This window comes from Capra hircus, chromosome 7 (genome assembly GCF_001704415.2).
Source record: "Capra hircus breed San Clemente chromosome 7, ASM170441v1, whole genome shotgun sequence".
NCBI classification, from domain to species: Eukaryota; Metazoa; Chordata; class Mammalia; order Artiodactyla; family Bovidae; genus Capra; species Capra hircus.
Genome location: NC_030814.1, coordinates 84997827 through 85014284, shown reverse-complemented (window position 1 = coordinate 85014284; position 16458 = coordinate 84997827). Strand labels below are relative to the sequence as shown.

The 16458-nt window shown below is 38.7% G+C and overlaps 1 protein-coding gene across 1 annotated transcript in view; it reads left to right on the top strand.

Moving 5' to 3' along the window:
• FBN2 (fibrillin 2) overlaps positions 1-16458 on the top strand; it is a 226314-nt gene that overhangs the window by 110767 nt on the left and 99089 nt on the right. Inside the window, exons 9-12 of the mRNA XM_018050706.1 lie at positions 10101-10253; positions 11852-12085; positions 13045-13182; positions 15582-15701. Coding sequence (XP_017906195.1) covers positions 10101-10253; positions 11852-12085; positions 13045-13182; positions 15582-15701 — 645 coding nt within the window. The remainder of the gene's footprint in view (positions 1-10100; positions 10254-11851; positions 12086-13044; positions 13183-15581; positions 15702-16458) is intronic.

The following is a 16458-nucleotide window of genomic DNA, read 5'->3' as shown; positions in this document are numbered from 1 at the left end:
CTACAGTCATGAAATTAAAAGACGCTTGCTCTTTGGAAGAAGAGCTATGACCAACTTAGACAGCTTATTAAAAAGCAGAGACATTACTTTGCCAACAAAGGTCCATCTAGTCAAGGCTTTGGTTTTTCCAGTAGTCATGTATGGATGTGAGAGTTGGACTCTATAAAGAAAGCTGAGTGCCGAAGAATAAATGCTTTTGAACTGTGGTGTTGGAGAAGACTCTTGAGATTCCTCTGGACATCAAGGAGATCCAACCAGTCCATCCTAAAGGAAATCAGTCCTGAATATTCACTGGAAGGACTGATGTTAAAGCTGAAACTCCAATACTTTGGCTACTTTATGCAAAGAACTGACTCATTTGAAAAGACCCTCATGCTGGGAAAGATTGAAGGTGGGAGGAGAAGGGGTTGACAGAGAACGAGATGGTTGGAAGGCATCACTGACTTAATGGACATGTGTTTGAGTAAACTCTGGGAGTTGGTGATGGACAGGGAGGCCTGGTGTGCTGCAGTCCATGGGGTCGCAAAGAGTCTGACACGACTGAGCGACGGAAATGAACTGAAAAGGCATAGAGGAGACAGGGATGAAACCATACACTATATAGCGTCTTAGTTTTAATCAGAAAAATCATACAAAAATGACTGGTGAGTCAGGGGGCGTAGTTTTAATTAAGAAAGAATGTCCTTGAAAGAGAAAGTTAGGTAATGAGGAAGAAAAATTCCACTGCTTTCACGGAAGAAGTAGACCAAGGAGCCACAGTGGTTCTTTCTCATTCATTCTTCCTAGTTCTGGCTAGTCATGTATGATGGAGACACGAGTGCAACCTGCAGGTACTTTAGAAATAGCAAGAATCTGCAGAATTAGTCAAATGGAACTCAGGTTGATGCCAGACCCTCAGAGAAGCAAGTGCAGGCCTGCAGAATCAGGGGATGAAGTCTGAGGCCATGATTTTTATCTGTTGAACACATGCTATCACTAGTCTTCTGACTTGAGCTCACCTCATCGTGGCTTTCTGGTTGACCCCTTCATTTTTAATGAGCAAAGCCCATTCAACAGGAGATGTATTTTTTCAAGGTACAACCTTCCCCATCTTTTACCAAGTTTTCATCACACTGTATAATTAACTGTTAGTTCTTTTAAATCAAGTTTAGACTAAATGTCAAGCCGTGAAACAAACTCTGATAAGAGTACCATTATTTTGTTTCAAGGTAGATTTATATTTTAATCAGAAAAGACGGATTACTTCCTCTTTCTCAGTGTGGCTTTAAATAAGGCTTGATGTAAACCTTCTGGGAGTATAGCGAGTGTGATAGGAGATTATTAGAGGAATAGACATGTTTTCATTACTTACGACATATCAGTTCTGCAGTTAAACACACACATTACTTATGACATATCAGTTCTGCAGTTAAACACATACCAAGCACGAGAATAATTTGTTCTAATGGTATTATAAACAGACTTCATCTTTCTTTGCCCCTAATAATTCCATATTTCAAGGGATGGCATGTCTTGACAACTCTTAGTTGTATGGGATGTTCCTTTTTATTCTTCCATATGGCACATTTTCAACACAGTACTTTCTAAGGACCATGCAGTTCAGAGATACTTACGAAATAACCCAGCTCTCAGGCACTGTTTTCCTTTTGTAATGTATTTTTGGAGAGATCTTAACTATGAGATATCACACTACACTGTGTCTGTATCTCATTTTCATGTTTTTGATGCAAAGGATTGAAAGGAGATTGTTTACGTCTCCGATGTTCTTGCTGTTGTTCAGTTGTTAAGTCATGTCCAGCTTTGTGACCCCATGAACTGCAGCATGCAAGGCTTCCCTGTCCTTCACCATCTCAAACTCTCGCCCATTGAGTCAGTGATGCCGTCCAACCATCTCATCCTCTATCGCCCTGCTTCTCCTCTTGCCCTCAGTCTTTCCCAGCATCAGGGTCTTTTCCAGCGAGTCAGTTCTTCGCATCACGTGGCCAAAGTGTTGAGCTTCAAATTCAGCATCATCCTCCCAATGACTGTTAGGGTTGATTTCCTTTAGGGTTGACTGGTTTGATCTCCTTAAAGAGACTAATTGTAGAATTTATGAAAATTAGTTATGATTTACTTGCCAGTCCTCTCTTTCTGTCTCTCAGTCCTTTCAACAGTGACATGGTTTCTTCCAGCATATCTTATAGGACTGGTGAAAGGTTTTCAAACTATAGGAGTTAATTATAGTTAACTAATTATGGTTAATTATAGTAGTTAATTATGTTTACTGAATTTGAAGACCTCCTGTTTAACATCAAAAATGTTTTCAGATCCACACATTATGATAACCCAATATCTTTTGAGAAAAATACATAATGAAACAAAATGCTGGTTATCTAGTAATAATTTTAAATGAATTTGTATTTTACTAGTCAAAATGCAATATCCATTAGTGGGAATATCAGTAGTGCCTGTATATTACGAGGCATTTTTATTTGCATTGCAGTGTTCAGTGTAAATACACATTTGTGGAGCTCTCACAATATCATTGAAGACTTCCAAATTCTGAGACTAGAACAGATTCCTGTTCAGCTTCTACTCATTTTTTTTTCAAACATATTACATTATTTCCAGTGTGTTGGTGTATTTGACACACGAGTGGTTTAGAAGTGTCAGGGGTTCCCCTGATTTGAAAATCTTCTATGTGGGCTTGAGTTTTGTGTTTTCTCATTGGATAACTATATCCGTTAGATCAAACTTGTTAACTGTTCTGTTCAGATTTTTCCTAGAACTACTAGGTTTTATCTACTGTGTCTATCAGTTACTTACAGAGTTGTATAAGTGTTCCACCTTGGTAGTAGATTTCTCAGTTTCTCCATGTGGCCTTTTAAGTTTTTGCTTTAATGTTTTGATGCTATGTTATAGCATAATGACTGTCTAAAAGTGTTAATTCATAGTGAATTGAACCTTTTTTGATATGTATTGACTCTCTAAAGTTTTCTTTCTTTTCCTCCTGATACGTTTCTAAATATTTTCTCTTGATATGTTTTATCTAATGTCTTTTTGCATCGCATTTTGTGAATTGGAGAGGAAGATTTAAATATATGCTATTTGGATATTTTTTCTCTCAACCTTTCTGCTTCCTTTTGTTTTAAATATGTTTCTTTAAACAGCCTAACTCTAAATTTGGGGGGACATGGTCTCAAAATCTTTATCTTTTAAATTGATATGTAAATTCATTTGTGTTTATTACAGTAACTGATGCATTTGTTTTATTTCTATTATTATTTTTTTTTTGCTTCTCGTTTATTGTGCTTTTCCTGTACCTTCTCTTTTTTGATATTTTCTGTTTCTCACTTTCTTTTTTTAGATTTATTTTGGCTTTTGTCCTTTCATTCCTTCTTTCCATTCTTCCACAGCCCATTCTTTTTCATCTATTGTTTAGAAATACATACTTTATTTCTCTGGTTTTAGTGATTATCCTGACTGTTTGAGGATATATATATAATAAAGCCTAAAATTGCCTGTATTTTTACCCACATATAAACAGTAAAAGAATATTAGAATGGTTACACTTTGATCTCCCCCTTCCAAGGTAAAAAAGTCCAACCAACCAATTTCCACTCCCCATTTGCAACAGATTAATCATTATTATTATTATTGTTTGATATTTTATTACTTGTCTATGTATCTTAACAGTGTTTTCCCTCTTTATTTATTCATATATTTCAAACCTTCCACTGGAATTGTTTTCCCTTTTACCTAAAACACCTCTTCTAAAATTTACTTTGGCAAGAAACTTTTCGTAGAAAATTCAGTTTATGTTTCCTGAAAATGGCCTTAATTTATTTCCCTCTGGAAGATGGTTTCTTGGGGTACAGAATTTTAGGTTGACAGTTATTTTATCACAGCATACAGAAGATAATATTCTGTTGTGTTCTAGCATCCACTGTAATCTATATATTTTTTCTAGCTATTTTTAAGACCTTCACATTTTCTTTGTTGTTCTGCAGTTTCAGAGTGATGTGGTGTGAACTCTGGATTTCTTTTTAGTTTTCCCACTTTGGATTTCGGAAAAGGCAATGGCACCCCACTCCAGTACTCTTGCCTGGAAAATCCCATGGCGGAGGAGCCTAGTAGGCTGCAGTCCATGGGGTCACAAAGAGTTGGACACGACTGAGTGACTTCACTTTCACGCACTGGAGAAGGAAATGGCAACCCACTCCAGTGTTCTTGCCTGGAGAATCTCAGGGACGGGGGAGCCTGGTGGGCTGCCATCTATGGGGTCGCACAGAGTCAGACATGACTGAAATGACTTAGCAGCAGCATTTTGGATTTATTGGACTACCTAGATCTGAACTTATCTTGCAACATCATTAGAAAATTATAAACCAGTGTCTGTTCACTATGGCGTCTCCCCCTACTGTCTGCTTTTGACACCTTCTAATACTCTTATTAGTCTTATTAGATGTAAATTACCTTTTCACACTCACCCCCATAGTTCTTAACCTCTTTCCAAGATTTTCCATCTCTTTGACTCTGAACTACACTACCATGATATATTCAGCTATTTTTTCCAGGTCAGGAATTCTCTCTTCATCTGTGTGTAGTGAGTTAGTTAGTTACTTCAGTTGCTCAGTCGTGTCCAACTCTTTGTGACCCCATGGACCACAGCACACCAGGCTGCCCTGTCCATCACTAACTCCTGGAGCTTACTCAAACTCATGTCCATTAACTGTACTATGTGCAGTACACCGCTTAATATAGTCGCTAAGTGTTTTATTTCAGTAATGGTTGTTTTATTTATAGACATTTCATTGAATGTTTTTAAGTCTGTTCTTTTATTGTTTGTGGACTTGTTTTCTCTGTTCACATTTTTAGTTTTTTAATTGCTTAAATGGATTAAAGGTTATTTAGTTATTAATATATAATGAATTATCATTCAGTTCAGTTCAGTCACTCAGTCATGTCAGACTCTGTGACCCCGTGAACTGCAGCACGCCAGGACTCCCTGTCCATCACCAACTCCCAGAGTTCACTCAGACTCATGTCCATCGAGTCAGTGATGCCATCCAGCCATCTCATCCTCGGTCGTCCCCTTCTCCTCCTGCCCCCAAGCCCTCCCAGCACCAGAGTCTTTTCCAATGAGTTAACTTTTCATGAGGTGGCTAAAGTACTGGAGTTTCAGCTTTAGCATCATTCGTTCCAAAGAAATCCCAGGGCTGATCTCCTTCAGAATGGACCGGTTGGATCTCCTTGCAGTCCAAGGGACTCTCAAAAGTCCTCTCCAACACCATAGTTCAAAAGCATCAATTCTTCGGCACTCAGCCTTCTTCACAGTCCAACTCTCACATCCATATATGACCACAGGAAAAACCATAGCCTTGACTAGAAGGACCTTAGTCGGCAAAGTAATGTCTCTGCTTTTGAATATGCTATCTAGGTTGCTCATAACTTTTCTTCCAAGGTGTAAGTGTCTTTTAATCTCATGGCTGCAATCACCATCTGCAGTGATTTTGGAGGCCAAAAAAATGAAGTCTGACACTGTTTCCACTGTTTCCCCATCTATTTGCCATGAAGTGATGGGACCAGATGCCATGATCTTAGTTTTCTGAATGTTGACCTTTAAGCCAACTTTTTCACTCACCTCTTTCACTTTCATCAAGAGGCTTTTTAGTACCTCTTCATTATCTGCCATAAGGGTGGTGTCATCTGCATATCTGAGGTGATTGATATTTCTCCCGGCAATCTGATTCCAGCTTGTGTTTCTTCCAGTCCAGCTTTTCTCATGATGTATACTCTGCATAGAAGTTAAATAAGCAGGGTGACAGTATACAGCCTTGATGTACTCCTTTTCCTATTTGGAACCAGTCTGTTGTTCCATGTCCAGTTCTAACTGTTGCTTCCTGACCTGCATACAGATTTCTCAAGAGGCAGGTCAGGTGTTCATCTCTCTCAGAATTTTCCACAGTTGATTGTGATCCACACAGTCAAAGGCTTTGACATAGTCAATAAAGCAGAAATAGATGTTTTTCTGGAACTCTCTTGCTTTTTCCATGACCCAGAAGATGTTGGCAATTTGATCTCTGGTTCCTCGGCCTTTTCTAAAACCAGCTTGAACATCAGGAAGTTCACGGTTCACGTATTGCTGAAGCCTGGCTTGGAGAATTTTGAGCATTACTTTACTAGCGTGTGAGATGAGTGCACTTGTGCAGTAGTTTGAGCATTCTTTGGCATTGCCTTTCTTTGGGATTGGAATAAAAACTGATCTTTTCCAGTCCTGTGGCCACTGCTGAGTTTTCCAAATTTGCTGGCATATTGAGTGGAGCACTTTCACAGCATCATCTTTCAGGATTTGAAACAGCTCAACTGAAATTCCATCACCTCCACTAGCTTTGTTCATAGTGATGCTTTCTAGGGCCCACTTGACTTCACATTCCAGAATGTCTGGCTCTAGATTAGAGATTACAGCATCATGATTATCTGGGTCATGAAGATCTTTTTGTACAGTTCTTCTGTGTATTCTTGCCACCTCTTCTTATCTTCTGTTTCTGTTAGGTCCATACCATTTCTGTCCTTTATTGTGCCCCCCTTTGCATGAAATGTTCCCTTGGTATCTCTAATTTTCTTGAAGAGATCTCTAGTCTTTCCCATTGTGTTCTTTTCGTCTATTTCTTTGCATTGACTGATCACTGAAGAAGGCTTTCTTATCTCTTCTTGCTATTCTCTGGAACTCTGCATTCAGATGCTTACATCTTTCCTCCAGTTGATCTGACCATTCCAGTATCTGTTATTTATTCAGCTAACCTTTGTTCATTGAGCCTTGTTTCCCTATGTGTTATTTATTTACCTACTTGTTTAGTTGCTTTACTATTAGCTACTCCTTTTTTCCTGAAACTTTATATGTGGAAATTCTTTGAGACCTATGTCAGTATTAAGTCCTCAGTTGTGTTGGTTTTTGTGAGGTACTTTGAATATCCCTACCTGGAGACCTCTTTATGTAATATTCCTCCTTTGAAATTTTCAGAACACAAACCTAATATGTTGACAGCGAAGTCGTCTATGTGAGAAAGAGCTTGTGGTTTCACGTTCTTAGGAAGAGTCTTTTTTTTTTTTTTTACCTCCATCCAGCATGAAGGTAGAAACAGGCAAGTCTCTTAGCTGCTTTTCTCTGCATTAGCCATATAACAAGGATATAGCTGCTTGGGACCCCTTCTTTATGAGGGAGTGACCTGGTTCATTTTGTATTAGAGAGATGAGTCTGGGCTTTTATCTCTTAGGTTCTAGCCCCTGTAAAACTATCAAGAGTTGAAAACCAGAGTCTCCAGAGTTTATAGAAGCCAAAAAGCTGAAACCTAGGTGTGCACTTAACCTCCAAAGATTCTTCATTTCACTTCGAGACACAGTTTTTCCCCTTTTTCATGTCAGTGAGATGATTTTTTAAAGTAGTTTTTCATATTTTATCAAGAATGTTTCCATTGGGAGGGATACTCAGGGTATCTAATACATTGTTCTACTGGAAACAGAGCATATATTGTTTTGTTTAATCCTTCCATTAACCCTATTTCATGAATAAGAAGTAGGTAGATAGATATGGTTATAGAATAAAACAGTTAAGAATTTTTTACTGTAAACCTAGGTGTTCTGACTCAAGGCCATGACTCTCTTCTTTTTCTTTCCAAATCTTATGGTTCAGCCTCCTCCTCAGAGATCCTTGAAGAGACAAGTACGTTCAGCGTACTGTGTAGCGCTGACTGTATTTTGTGATGGTGGTTACTGTGAAGAGTTTAGAAGTTCCCTATCTTAATTCTCATCCTATTCGTGAGGAGTAAATCAAGTAAATTTAAGAATATAATACTTTAGGTTTCTGAGATGAATATTCTAAAAACGATTTTCCTGGATCATTCTTGGGAGTCGAAATCTACCTGTGAAATTATTCCCAATGACAGACAGCCTGTCCACACCCAACTGGTGCCCAGCAATCCCACTTCTGGGCATACACACCAAGGAAACCAGAATTGAAAGAGACACATGTACCCCAATGTTCATCACAGCACTATTTATCATAGCCAGGACATGGAAGCAACGTAGATGTCCATTGGCAGACGAATGGATAAGAAAGCTGTGGTATGTATACACAATGGAATATTACTCAGCCATTAAAAAGAATACATTTGAATCAGTTCTAATGAGGTGGATGAGATTGGAGCCTATTATATACAGTGAAGTAAGTCAGAAAGAAAAATACCAATACAGGATACTAACGCATACATATGAAATTTAGAAAGATGGTAATGATGACCCTATATGGGAGACAGCAAAAGAGACACAGATGTATAGAACAGTCTTTTGAACTCTGGGGGAGAAGGCGAGGGTGGGATGACTTGAGAGAATAGCACTGAAACATGTATATTATCATATGTGAAATAGATCACCAGTCCAGGTTCGATGCATGAGACAGGGTGCTCAGGGCTGGTGCAATGGGATGACCCTGAGAGATGGGATAGGGAGGGAGGTGGGAGGGGGGTTCAGGATGGGGAACAGATGTACACCCATGGCTGATTCATGTCAATGTATGGCAAAAACCACTACAATATTGTAAAGTAATTAGCCTCCAATTAAAATAAATAGGACTGCAAGGAGATCCAACCAGTCCATTCTGAAGGAGATCAGCCTTGGGATTTCTTTGAAAGGAATGATGCTAAAGCTGAAACGCCAATACTTTGGCTGCCTCATGCAAAGAGTTGACTCATTGGAAAAGACTCTGATGCTGGGAGGGATTGGGGGCAGGAGGAGAAGGGGACAACAGAGGATGAGATGGCTGGATGGCATCACGGACTCTATGGACGTGAGTCTGAGTGAACTCTGGGAGTTGGTGATGGACAGGGAGGCCTGGCGTGCTGCAATTCATGGGGTCGCAAAGAGTCGGACACGACTGAGTGACTGAACTGAACTAAACTGAAAATAAATAAATTTTTTAAAAAATCGTGATGTTTTTCAAGTGTCTACAGTGCCTTTAAGTAAGCCTGCATGAGTCGAATTATGTACTTTCTCTTGGACATACTGGGTTTCTTTTGGGGACTGATAGGGATTCTGATTCTTACATGGAATAATAGCGAACTAAAGCCAATTTTTTTTTTTTATTTAACAATAGCATGGAAGCAACCTGAGGTAAGCTTTGGACCATTCAAGGAAATAATTTATTTATTTTAAATCTCAGTATCTGGTGTAAAAAAATTAGGCCTTCCCTATTAATGGCATTATTTATAGTTAATAGTTTCGTCTGCATCAGTGACATGTAGCTCCTGATGGTTGTGGTATGTGTTTCTTCTTGTGGTCACGGACAGAACTTCTTGGAAGTATCTTGTTAAAAGTTAAATAATATGTAGTGAAACTGGACTGGCTCTTTTTGGCGCGCCAGATAAAATCAGAAAGTACTTCCCTCGTGGTTTTTGGGGCTGTACGTGCCCTTGCCCTCTGTATGCCTCTGAGCTCAGAATCTTCCACCTCCCTCCTGCCTTCTCTTGTCCAGTCACACTGACTCCTCGTTTTTCACGCACATGAAACACATCTTCTTCTTTCTCTTTGAACTTCTCTTCTTTCAGGTTACTTGTGTGGCTCATGCTCTCCCCTTATTAAAGTCTGCTCAGATGTCACTGCCTTAAAGGAGCTGTTCTGATCAGTCTTTCTAAAATAGTACCTGCGACAGTTTTGTATTGCTGTGTAATAAATAACCATAAAATTTCTGTAGTGAACAACAGTATACATCTGCAGGTCTGCTGGGTGACTGATTGACTGGTCCAGGCTGAGATGGGTTTGTCGCTTTCCCTCATTTGAGCTCTGCGTCTGTCTGGGTGTGGCTTCTTCCTGCGTGTGGGCTCATAGCTGCTTCATGCCTCTCTTTTTTGTATACCTGGGGTATGGCGTGGCACGGGTGCTCAGTGAGTATTTGCTTGTAAATAGACAAAAGCATGAATAAATGTGATAGAAATGGAAAGAATGAGCTGTAATAGAAATTAAGTAAAATAATCCCCTTAACTTAGCATCTCCTAACGTGTACAATAAATGATGTGAGGACTCAGGGTAATTCTGTCGTGTCTTCTATTTTCTTTTCCTGTGTTTAGATCAGAGAACAGGCACATGTTTCTCGGGCCTGGTGAACGGCCGCTGTGCACAGGAGCTTCCGGGCAGGATGACCAGAATGCAGTGCTGCTGTGAGCCTGGCCGCTGCTGGGGCATCGGAACCATTCCTGAAGCCTGTCCCGTCAGAGGCTCTGGTGAGCTGTTGGCTGCTCATGTGCTCAGGACACTCCATGGCAGGAAAATTAGTGACCAGAATGTGCTTTCGTGTTTTCCTGAAAGACAGATCATCTTTGCCTTCCTTTTAGTGTCTTCAGGACTTGGGTGACTTTTGTGGGGGTTAGGGTGACGTTGTTTATTGGGATCAGTCTTCATTCTATTCTTTTTGTTAATATTAGAAAAAACCCTAACCACCGATCATGTATTAACTTTAAGCAAGAATTTTAATAATTATTTTGAATGTCGGTATGTAAGTTCAGTTTTAGAACCTAATCTTCCATTTGAAGCTGGAGTAACAAAGTTTGGCCTTCATTTATTTTATTTTAGGCATACCCTCAGCTTATTGTTTGGAGAAGAAAATGGCAACCCACTCCAGTGTTCTTGCCTGGAGAATCCCGGGGACGGGGGAGCCTGGTGGGCTGCCATCTATGGGGTCACACAGAGTCAGACACGACTAAAGCGACTTAGCAGCAGCAGCAGCTTATTGTGCTCCAGTCCTTAAGAGATATTTCCTACCTTTTCTAATGACCTTGAAAATTCAGAATACACTGACTTTTGTCTTCAGAATTCACTGTCATTCACTTTGCTATATTAACTGCCGTGTAGCTGAGGCTATACCAGAAAATTACTCTAAGATGAACGAGAAGTAGTTCCTCTTGTTAATATAGCATGCATAGTAAAGTGTAGTGTTCATCACATAAAAGTATATTGATAATATGTTATTACATTGCCTCCATGTTATAAATATGAAAAATAATTCAGCTTTTTGAAATATGCTTATAAATATACACATCTGTATGTTCTGTTATGGAGGAAAAAAAATAAGGGCCTTTCTTTCTAAATTTCTAATCCTTGTAATTCCAAAATTGAGTAGTAAAATTTTTTAAAACCAGAGATAATGCATAGTGTATAATTTTGAAAACTCTCACCCTAGTCATATTAATACTCAAACAATTACTTGAGTTAAACAGTTTTCATTTCTTCTTATATGGTGCCCTAATTCTGAGAACAGTTAAGAAAATAAGGCAATTATACGTTTTTCCCTCGACTTTGATACTTGGACAAACAATTAGCAGATTTAAAAGCTTATTAAATGCTGTATTCTATTAAGAGTCCACATTAGAAAAAAAAATTATTCTAAATTATATTAATCCCTTAAAAAAAGAAAATAGGGAAAATGTGTAGGTGTGATACTGATGGAGATTTAAGTAAAACCAAATATAGAATGAATTGCTTAAAGGTTTAATATCCATCCATTCAAGTGAATTTCTTGCAAATGCAAGTCATATCTGGAATTTTATGAGTTGCACTTAGAGACATAAAATCAAAGTGTACGTATAGACAATTCTTTGGGTATGCAACTCAGTTAAAATATGGCTTACAGATTTCCATTTTTTCCTGAAGCACCCGTATTTTTCCTGCTACTGCTAGCATTGAAAACATTTATCAAGCTAATAACTAACTTATTCATATCATGAAGCATAGATAACCTAAAATGATTATTATAACACACAAATTACCTTTATTATGCAGAAATATATCCATTTGTGTTTAACTGAACTTTCTTCTCTTTTAGAGGAGTATCGCAGACTTTGCTTGGATGGACTTCCAATAGGAGGGATTCCAGGGAGTGCTGGTTCCAGACCTGGAGGCGCTGGGGGGAATGGCTTTGCCCCAAGTGGCAATGGCAATGGCTATGGCCCCGGAGGAGCAGGCTTCATTCCCATTCCTGGAGGCAACGGCTTTTCTCCTGGCGTCGGGGGAGCTGGTGTAGGGGCCGGGGGGCAGGGGCCCATCATCACTGGACTAAGTGAGTGTTCACTTTGTGTGTAGACTCTTTAGTTTTCCCCTTTAAAAGATATTATAATGTCTAATCCTTTTCCCCAAAAGGGGTGTGTGTGTGTGTGTGTGTGTGTGTGTGTGTGTGTGTGCGTGCAGAAACCTACTTCGAGGTCTAAAGCATAATATAGTAAAGCAGTTTTAGTAAAGTGTTATTTTTATGTTCCATAAACTTTCTAAGTTGGAGAAAAGACTGAGTGACCCAGGTTCTCTTTGAAAATAGAGGTGAGAGTGGGGTAATAGTCCAAGACCAGATGATGCCGTTAAAGAGCATTCTTTTTGGTTCCAGTATATTTCATTTGGCTGCTTGTAGCTGTCTCAATCATACACTCCTTGAATTATTTTCCAGAACCATTTCTCAACTGAGATAAATTGAATATGTCTTGCTTGTGCCTAAACAAATATTATAATGAAATATCTTTTCTTTTCCTCGCCCTCTTTTGTTGAATAACTTAAGAAATTGAGAACTGTGGGCTTCTAGCCAGAATTGGCATTGGCGTGCTTGACATTTAAGTTCATTCTTTTTTAAAATAACTGCTCTTGCTAATAATATTTAATGATGTCTTACAGTGTTATGTTTGTTCTTTTTGGCATATTGCCTGTTTACTATATATCTGGATATTCAGCATGGTTACCAAAAAAAAAGTGGGAAGCATTCAAATGTACAGTAGAACATTCCTGACATTTTAAAAAGACGACATTATGGGCAAAATTTCCAGATATATAACTTAACAAACGCAAGTTATAACCGTGTGTCTCAAGAATAGTTTTTAAATTCCAACATTAAAGTTTTAATAAAATACAGAATAATGTGGGATTTTGATAGGTACCCCTAAATAATGTACTTAGATATCCTTTTAAAAATCGACTTGAAAGAAAGTAATGCATGTTGGAGTGATGGAATGTCATTTGTGCTCTGATTTTTCATAGCTATTCTGAACCAGACAATAGATATCTGTAAGCACCATGCTAACCTCTGTTTAAATGGACGCTGCATACCTACTGTCTCTAGTTACCGATGTGAATGCAACATGGGTTATAAGCAGGATGCAAATGGGGATTGCATAGGTAAGCTCATGAGTCTTTCATTCTTCTCAGTTTTTTAGATAGCTTTCAGACTACAGGAACAAGTAGGGCTGAATAGGATTTTGAAGTAAAGCTGATTACCAAGCTGTCTTTCTTGTGCGCTTATGCTTCCATGTGCTTCCTTACCCTACTGCTGAGCTGGACTATTTCAGGAATCCCCTGCCTGGGACTTCCCAGGCTGTCCAGTGGTTAAGACTACACGCTTCCACTGCACGGGGTGCAGGTTCTATCCCTTGGTCCAAGATCCTACATACTGTGTGACATGGCCAGAAAGAAAAAGAAAGAAGAGTCCCCTGTCCTTTCTGGTTCTAAATGCTGTGATTTCTGTCTCTGCCTCTCCCTTTTCTTCCTTCGTCACTGAGTAACACTGGATATATGGTGGCATCATTAACATGAGCTGTAAGGCAGAGGTTGGGAGGAAGTGGTTGATGAATCTCTTAGGGGGCATGTTGAATTTTAGGTGTCTTGGGTATTGACCTGTAAAGCTAAGAGGAGTGTTGACTTGAGTTAAAAATTTAGGAGTCAGCAACATATAGGTGATGATTGCAGCCAGGCTGAAAAACAGGAAGAGTTAAAAGATAGCAGGTAGTACAGCTAGAACCCTGTGGACTTAGCAACATTAGTAATAATGTTGGTGAGATGGCAAAATAATCTAGAAAATATGTATCACTGAAGCCTTGAAAAGGTGTGCTTTCAAGAGAAAAGGAGTTAAGTGCAGCCAAAAAATGAAATACAAAGAGGACAAAAACACTGCTGTGTTTGGCAATGAAGAGAGTTTTGATGATCCTTTAAGGACAGTTTTAGGACCATGGGGCTTCCCTTGTGACTCAGCTGGTAAAAAAATCGGCCTGCAATGCCGGAGACCTGGCTTGGATCCCTGGGTTGGGAAGATCCCCTGGAGAAGGGAAAGGCTAACCACTCCAGTATTTTGGCCTGGAGAATTCCACGGACTGTATAGTCCTTGGGGTCACAAAGAATTGGACACGACCTGCCACACTGTCTACTGAAGGTGATATGGCCTGTTGCACAGACCATTAGTCATGCTTAATACGCTTACTAACACTCTAAACTCTGTCTTTTCTCATTTTGCTTCATTCCTTTGGCTCAGTGAATTGAAACTGTCAACCAAAAGCTTAAATGTGAGTCTCAATGGAGGCATCTTTGGATGCCAGGAATCTTTGGATGAATTGAAAAAGTATTTACTCCTGTTTTTCTGTGTTGTTTTTAATTTTATTTGCTATGAGTGTTTTTCCCCCACTCTGTTACCAGAGAAAGTTTAATTGCTTGCAGTCTAGGTGTTTATATTAATGAAGTTGGTGAGTTTGGTAGAGTACAGTTCCTCGTTTAAGAATATCTGTGAAAGAAGCAATCTGTTTACAAAAATGGTAAAACTGTGAATTGATTTTATTGTTGTGCTCACCAATTTAGCTGAAATTATATATGCTAATGACTTCTCTATGTCTATGAAAGGGCAAATCAATATGCCCTAACCAGTCAGCCAGGCTTTTAATTCACCGGCATTCAAAATGATACTTAGTGGGCATTGCTTTTTCTAACACAAACATGATTTCTCTAGGATTTAACTAATCCTTGATGTCCACTTTGTCATTCAGTTGCACAGTCCTTGAATTCTGTGATAAATTTGCATTTGATAAGACTTGGAGAATTTAAAGAGAGAGCAGTGACGTTTCTCACCCTTAGGATCAGAATCAGTATTTCCATAAAACTTGGTTTTATGCAAAAAAATCCCTGTGCCAATTTTAAGATCCTAGAGAAACCAGCAACTACTGAATATAATAGACTTTTTTTAAAAACTTAATTTCCATTTTTACCCCATCCTGTGTTTTTTGCTTCAAAATATTACCCAAGCCTTGATACATAGTTACATATATAAATGAGTTAACAAAAATTCCATAATTTGTCTGTCTTTTTAAAAACTAATAGAAGTGACAATATGTAATATAAATATATATCTTTTAAAAATCTTTTAATTAATCTTCCAACTCTGTAGTAAGCCTTAAAGAGGCTATTAACTTGCCCAGATTACTTAGATAATAAACATTTTCTAGCCTCTGGGAACTCATGGCTGTGTCTTCCCCAAACTCATGCTTTTGATCATTGTACATTATTCAAATTGAAAGACCATTATTTCTTGGTTAAAGCAAATTCTCTTGTATTCTCCAATAGGTGATATTTTTGTAACTCTCCAGATGGGCCTCTGTAGTTGAAGAAAGGAATTTTTATTCCTTTATAAATACTCTGCTGTTTAGACTATTAGCACTGACTGGCCTTCTCTCAAATTTGGGAGGCCTAAATGCATTTTAAACAAACGTTTCTAGAAATGGAGTGCGGTCTGTAATGGTTTCTTTTGCTGCTCACAGATGTTGATGAATGCACATCAAATCCCTGCACTAATGGAGACTGTGTTAACACACCTGGATCCTATTATTGTAAATGTCACGCCGGATTCCAGCGGACTCCTACCAAGCAAGCATGCATTGGTAAGGCAGCTTGCTTTCACATATGAAAATGTTCCATGAAATAGAGTGACCCAGGCTGTGGAGGTTAAAAGTGAATTTATTCAAGAAAGACATGGAATGAAATAAGTGCTGTTACATTATTACAGATTTACTGTATGTCACCCTCAAAGTACTCTCTTCAAACATAAATACTTTTTTGCATATGTAACACAGGCAGTGTGGTATCTGGTGTCAGAGAAAAACCTGGTTTATCTTCCTTCCCTAGATCACAGCTTCCTTTCTCCAAGTAAGATCAGTAGCATTACTGCTCTCTGATTAACAGAGTTCAAGATTTATTGTTGTTAAAATAAATTTCCTTTGAACCTCACACGTAGTCCAATACCGTATCACGACTGCTCTAAATGCAGTTTCACTGCTACACCCACCATCCTCATCCAAATGCTCTACCTCACTGCTGATTCATCCCAGAATTCTTCTAGAAGATAATCCTTCTTTTCCTTTTTTCATTTCCTATTTATCCACTGGCAGTTGCTTGAATCACTTTATTCCAGCAATTTTTGTCATGTTGCTCTTAATCCAGATATTCTTTAGTTATTCCATTCTTATTCAGCTGCTTGCTTTGTCTTTTTTTAAATTAATTTTTGATGGCCTCTAGTTGATTTTCAATGTTGTGTTAGTTTCAGCGTACAGCAAAGTGATTTAATTATACTTTTACATATATTTGGATTTCCCTGGTGGCTCAGTGGTAAAGAATTAGACACAGGTTTGGTTCCTGGGT